At 45.9% G+C, this 7,500-nt stretch overlaps 1 protein-coding gene across 1 annotated transcript in view; it reads right to left on the bottom strand.

The window, feature by feature from the left end:
• LOC311315418 (low-density lipoprotein receptor-related protein 1-like) overlaps positions 1-7,500 on the bottom strand; it is a gene marked incomplete at both ends in the record, with an annotated part of 167,056 nt that overhangs the window by 120,404 nt on the left and 39,152 nt on the right. The window contains 1 exon segment of the mRNA XM_084446088.1: positions 7,299-7,436. Coding sequence (XP_084302214.1) covers positions 7,299-7,436 — 138 coding nt within the window.

Here is a 7,500-nt window from a genome sequence, read left to right as displayed (position 1 = left end):
ACCTGAACTCATATACTCATGAACTGAACTCATATACTCATGAACTGAACTCATACTCATGAACTGAACTCATATACTCATGAACTGAACTCATACTCATAAACTGAACTCATATACTCATGAACTGAACTCATATACTCATGAACTGAACTCATATACTCATGAACTGAACTCATATACTCATGAACTGAACTCATACTCATGAACTGAACTCATATACTCATGAACTGAACTCATATACTCATGAACTGAACTCAAATACTCATGAACTGAACTCATAGACTCATGAACTGAACTAATACTCATGAACTGAACTCATAGACTCATGAACTGAACTCAAATACTCATGAACTGAACTCAAATACTCATGAACTGAACTCATAGACTCATGAACTGAACTAATACTCATGAACTGAACTCATAGACTCATGAACTGAACTCAAATACTCATGAACTGAACTCATATACTCATGAACTGAACTCATACTCATGAACTGAACTCATATACTCATGAACTGAACTCATATACTGTACTCATGAACTGAACTCATATACTCATGAACTGAACTCATATACTCATTAACCTGAACTCATATACTCATGAACTGAACTCATACTCATGAACTGAACTCATATACTCATGAACTGAACTCATATACTCATGAACTGAACTCATATACTCATGAACTGAACTCATACTCATGAACTGAACTGATATACTCATGAACTGACCTTATACTCATGAACTGAACTCAGACTCATGAACTGAACTCATATACTCATGAACTGAACTCAAATACTCATGAACTGAACTCAAATACTCATGAACTGAACTCATATACTCATGAACTGAACTCATATACTCATGAACTGAACTCAAATACTCATGAACTGAACTCATATACTCATGAACTGAACTCATATACTCATGAACTGAACTCATATACTCATGAACTGAACTCATATACTCATGAACTGAACTCATATACTCATGAACTGAACTCATACTCATGAACTTAACTCATATACCCATGAACTGAACTCATATACTCATGGACTGAACTCATATGCTCATGAACTTGAACTCATATACTCATGAACTGAACTCATATACTCATGAACTGAACTCATATACTCATGAACTGAACTCATATACTCATGAACTGAACTCATACTCATGAACTGAACTCATATACTCATGAACTGAACTCATATACTCATGAACTGAACTCAAACTCATGAACTGAACTCATATACTCATGAACTGAACTCATATACTCATGAACTGAACTCATATACTCATGAACTGAACTCATATACTCATGAACTGAACTCATACTCATGAACTGAACTCATATACCCATGAACTGAACTCATATACTCATGAACTGAACTCATACTCATGAACTGAACTCATATACTCATGAACTGAACTCATATACTTATGAACTGAACTCGACATTTTGGGGGATTCTATATAGTGTGTGATTTATGTCGGCCGGCCGTCTAACTCAACTACTACCTCTGGCCATGTGTTCAAAGCAATAGATCTCCATGGCAATGACCCGTTGAAAGGTCATGCCCTCAAGTTGGGGGGAAACATTGGGGTCTCCCTGTAGACTCCAAATGGTAAATGGACTGCACTTATATAGCGCTTTTCCACCTTAGCGCCACTCAACGCGCTTTACAATGGCCTCTCATTCACCCATTCACACACACATTCACACACCAATGGCGTTAGCTGCCATTCAAGGTGCTAACCTGCTCATTGGGAGCAATTTGGGGTTAGGTGTCTTGCTCAAGGACACTTCCGACATGTGGACAGTCGGAGCTGGGATTCGAACCACTGACCCTTCGATCACTGAACGACCCTCTCTACCAACTGAGCTACAGCCCCTCCAATACAAAATACTGTAGCATCTTTTTTAGTTCTTCCGACATTTGCGGTGATTGCTTTTTGGGGATGACATAATCTCTGTAATATATCTGAGGTATCATTGATAACATATTTCGCTGCCACTGTTGCCAAACGACTGTGTGATCAATACATGTTGTCCGACAAAAACTGGATGCTAGCTGGCTAACGACAACTTGTTTCTACATGCTAACGCTAGTCAGTAGCATGTTTGGTGTTAATGTGCACAAAATATGTCATCAATGACACCAGAAACTTCAGAAAGCGTGTTGCGTAACAGAATCAAGCTGGATGTAAATGGAAATAGGGTTTCCCAGACACGCTGCCTTCAGCACGCAACGCAGCATGTCAACCACAAGCTATTAAAACAAAACAGACTAAATATTTTGATAAGAACAAAGACAGGAATGTGGATGCATCCTGTATGGAAGATGAGGATCCCCCCCAATACCCCTCCCCCCCAAGGCCTTTGATCCCCTGATGGATGAAAGCTGGCCTACACACACACACACACACACACACTCACGCATACACACACACACACACACACACACACACACACACACACACACATACACACTCACACACACACACTCACACACACACACACACACACACACACACACTCGCACGCACACACACACACACACACACATGCATGTGCACTCACACACACAGCAGCCTGGCCAGCGTGATGCTGCATGAAGATCTGATGTCCTCTCCCAAGACTCCCTCATGTTACTCTGATTAATATGATATATTATACAATATAATATACACTCAGAGAGGGAGATGGAGGGATGAGAGAGATGGAGGGATGGAGAGAGAGATGGAGGGATGGAGAGAGAGATGGAGAGAGAGATGGAGGGATGGAGAGAGATGGAGGGAGAGATGGAGGGATGGAGAGAGAGATGGGGGATGGAGAGAGAGAGATGGAGGGATGGAGAGAGAGATGGAGGGATGGAGAGAGAGACAGAGGGATGGAGAGAGGTGGAGGGATGGAGAGAGAGACAGAGGGATGGAGAGAGAGATGGAGGGATGGAGAGAGAGATGGAGATGGAGAGAGATGGAGGGATGAGAGAGAGATGGAGGGATGGAGAGAGATGGAGGGATGTAGAGAGAGATGGAGGGATGGAGAGAGATGGAGGGATGAGAGAGAGATGGAGGGATAGAGAGAGAGATGGAGGGATGAGAGAGAGATGGAGGGATGGAGAGAGAGATGGAGAGATGGAGAGAGAGATGGAGGGATGAGAGAGAGATGGAGGGATGGAGAGAGATGGAGGGATGAGAGAGAGATGGAGGGATAGAGAGAGAGATGGAGGGATAGAGAGAGAGATGGAGGGATGAAGAGAGACATGGGGATGACGAAAGGCCATTTAAGAGAGTGCTTCATCTAGGATCTGAAGAGATGGCTGTCTGGCGCCATCCTGAGCCTTGGGACAACAGAGACCAGTATAGACCCGTATAGACCCATAAAGACCAGTATAGACCCATAAAGACCAGTATAGACCCGTATAGACCCATAAAGACCAGTATAGACCAGTACAGACCCATATAGACCAGTATAGACCCATACAGACCAGTATAGACCCATAAAGACCAGTATAGACCAGTACAGACCCATACAGACCAGTATAGATCCAAACAGACCAGTATAGACCCATGCAGACCAGTATAGATCCATGCAGACCAGTATAGATCCATACAGACCAGTATAGACCCATACAGACCAATATAGTCCCATACAGACCAGTATAGATTCATACAGACCAGTATAGACCCATACAGACCAGTAGAGACTCATACAGACCAGTATAGACCCATACAGACCAGTATAGATCCATACAGACCAGTATAGACCCATACAGACCAGTAGAGACTCATACAGAGCAGTATAGACCCATACAGACCAGTATAGACCAGTATAGACCCATACAGACCAGTATAGACCCATACAGACCAGTATAGACCCATACAGACCAGTATAGATCCATACAGACCAGTATAGACCCATACAGACCAGTATAGACCCATACAGACCAGTATAGATCCATACAGACCAGTACAGACCCATACAGACCAGTATAGATCCATACAGACCAGTATAGACCCATACAGACAAGCACAGCATCCATACAGACCAGTATAGACCAGTACAGATCTTTACAGACCAGTACACACCAGTACAGACCCATACAGACCAGTAAAACCCCCACACATACACCAGTAAAGGCCCAACTTCAACAGCATCCATCTCTACCTGTGCCCTGGCAGACAGGGCAAGCCCTGGTCATCTCTACCTGTGCCCTGGTCATCTCTACCTGTGCCCTGGTCATCTCTACCTGTGCCCTGGTCATCTCTACCTGAGTCCTGGTCATCTCTACCTGTGCCCTGGTCATCTCTACCTGTGCCCTGGTCATCTCTACCTGTGCCCTGGTCATCTCTACCTGTGCCCTGGTCATCTCTACCTGAGCCCTGGTCATCTCTACCTGTGACCTGGTCATCTCTACCTGTGCCCTGGTCATCTCCACCTGTGTCCTGGTCATCTCTACCTGTGCCCTGGTCATCTCTACCTGAGCCCTGGTCATCTCTACCTGTGCCCTGGTCATCTCTACCTGTGACCTGGTCATCTCTACCTGTGCCCTGGTCATCTCCACCTGTGTCCTGGTCATCTCTACCTGTGCCCTGGTAGCCAGGCCAAGCCCTGGTCATGTTTCAGGGATCAAACAACTCAACACAGCAGAAGCTCAGGGGTTTCAAACCCTTCACTCCCAGGACACCATGCACCCCGAGCACAACCAGACAGGGTGTGTGTGTGTGTGTGCGTGTGTGTGTGTGTGTGTGTGTGCGCACGCGCGTGCCTGCATGTGTTTCCTTATCCATGCAGTAGAATAAGTCTATGCCATTACACTCTCTCTGCCCTGTTAGCTATATCTGTTGGCCAACTATGACTTTCCCAGGGTTTGTCTGACCGGCCGTATCAACCTGGTATTGATCACCATGTCCTCTAGTTCACCTCTCCTCAAAAGATGCTCAGGTGGGTCACATGACCACATTCTCCTCGCTCCCTCTCTGCTCAACCCCAACGCCACGTGTTCCTGGTTAAGAACGCTAACATCAAACATTTAGTTCCGTTGGCACAGTTAATCCGGAAAATAGATAATCCAGGCCGGATAATCCTGAGTTAGAATTTGAGCGCTCCCAGTTTCGGGAATGCCAGCGTTTACTTGGCACACTCTAACACATGCCATGGCAGTAGGCCTGCTCCCTATGAACAAATACACACGCACAAGCACACACACATGCGCGCACAGACACACACACACACACACACACACAGGTATGTAAGCATGAATGTAAGAATTTATTTGAAAGTAAGTAGCATAGGGAATTCAGTGATTAAAATAGTTAATATAAAAAAGAACCTCACGACAATGTAAAATTATGTCTCCCTCTGCTGTCTGTATAGTGTTACTGCGCCATAGTGGATAAAGGCATTCTACACCGTCTAACTAAGAACAAGCCTCAAAAGAGCTACTAAACGCCTCAAGCTCTGAGCTCTGTGGATCTAGAACATCGACAGCCTCCTGAGTAGAACAGACTAACTTTTACTGACACAACACGCATAGTTTTCTTAAAATGTACAAAGCAAAATGTAATGTATCTGGAAATGGGAAAAATTAATTCTGTCAAGCGCCCCACGGTGACAGGCTCTGGTACCTGCGTTCCAGACGCATGCATGTGTAACTGAGTGAATGGTGAGTCCTCAGAAACCCTGGTGGAGTGAGTCCCCGGTAGGGGTAGAGAGTAGCTGGTGAACTCACTCCTCAAAGGAGCGCTGACAGTCCCTCCAGGAGCAACTGTCAGTGTGACCATGCTGGGTGGGGGACAGTGAACCCAGGGAGCTGGTTAGAGACTGAGGGAGAGAGAGCTTCTCTGTAATAACCTCAAATGAATGAACGATGAACGTAGCGCTACGTTCTTACGATGCCTCTGGGAAACTCAGCCCAGAACTTTTTGAACGAACGTTATGAATGGGAGTTGTGTGAAATGTAATCATGATTTAGGGTCTGACTTCACATGAGGGCGCCACGCCATGTAGTGAAGGCTAATTGGGATGCCGGGAAATTTCAAGGACACAGCGGAAGAAGACAAAAAAATTAAGCGAGCAAAGTGCAGTCCAGCGTGGGATGTTCTTATCAATTAATCGACTATTATTTGTTAAGGTTAACAGTTATCGTTTAATGAAATTCCTTGAAATTTGCCACCCTAGTAGCTGCCCTTCGCTAGTGAGGGCAGACGGTAGTTGGTAGTCTGAGTGAAGGGTCTTAACGAGGCGGTGCGCTCTCATGTTCCGACTCTTCTACAGACACGTCTCGTCACACGCAGGGCCACCATAAGCTCTCCTGATGGTAAAGAATCCCCTCTCACAGATGAGGCTAGAGACGCACACGGTACATGTCCACGAGTCTGAGGGCGTGTGGAATAAGCCGCTCTACATGGGCATGTGGAATAAGCCGCTCTACATGGGCGTGTGGAATAAGCCACTCTACATGTGCGTGTGGAATAAGCCACTCTACATGGGCGTGTGGAATAAGCCGCTCTACATGGGTGTGTGGAATAAGCCGCTCTACATGGGCGTGTGGAATAAGCCGCTCTACATGGGCGTGTGGAATAAGCCGCTCTACGTGGGCGTGTGGAATAAGCCGCTCTACATGGGCGTGGTTAAACCAGGCCTCTGTAGCCACGGCTGGTCACGGCTCACATATAGGCATTACTGTATATAGGCTAACATTATATAGGCTAACATATAGGCATTACAGTATTAGCATTTCTGTATCTAGGCTAACATTATATAGGCTAACATATAGGCATTACAGTATTAGCATTACTGTGTCTAGGCTAACATTATATAAGCTAACATATAGGCATTACAGTATTAGCATTACTGTATATAGGCTAACATTATATAGGCTAACATATAGGCATTACAGTATTAGCATTACTGTATATAGGCTAACAGGCTAACTTGGAGGGAGAAGGTGAGGGACAAAGAGAGAGAATGGAGGACTAGAAAATGGACATGATCCTCCTACAGCCTTCCACCCACTGTGCACACACACGCATGCGCACACACACCCACACGCCCGCACGCACGCACACACGCACACACACACAGTGTTTGAGGGACATTGACTCACTGAATCAGAAATACATCTATTGGCCCACGTAGCAGCAGTGTGTGAGGGTGAGTGGCTGTATGGAGTGTGTGTGTTGCGGGTGTTGAGGGTGAACCCACCTCGGCAGTGTGTGAGGGTGAGTGGCTGTATGGAAGTGTGTGTGTTGGGGTAAGGATGAGAGTGTGTGTTGGGGGTGAACCCACCTCGGCAGTGCGGACCCTCGTCCCAGCCATCCGTGCAGTCCGAGACCCCGTTGCACAGTTTGTTCATGTGGATACACAGCTCCGTCCCCCCACACTGGTACTCATTAGGGGGGCACCGCGACACGCGGCTGTGTGGACCTGGAACACACACACACACACACACACACACACACACACACACACACACACACACACACACACA

The sequence above is a fragment of the Borostomias antarcticus genome (assembly GCF_949987555.1).
Source record: "Borostomias antarcticus genome assembly, chromosome: 11".
In the NCBI taxonomy this organism is placed as follows: domain Eukaryota; kingdom Metazoa; phylum Chordata; class Actinopteri; order Stomiiformes; family Stomiidae; genus Borostomias; species Borostomias antarcticus.
Note: the sequence above shows the minus strand (reverse complement) of the source record. Positions and strands in the feature narration are given on the sequence as shown.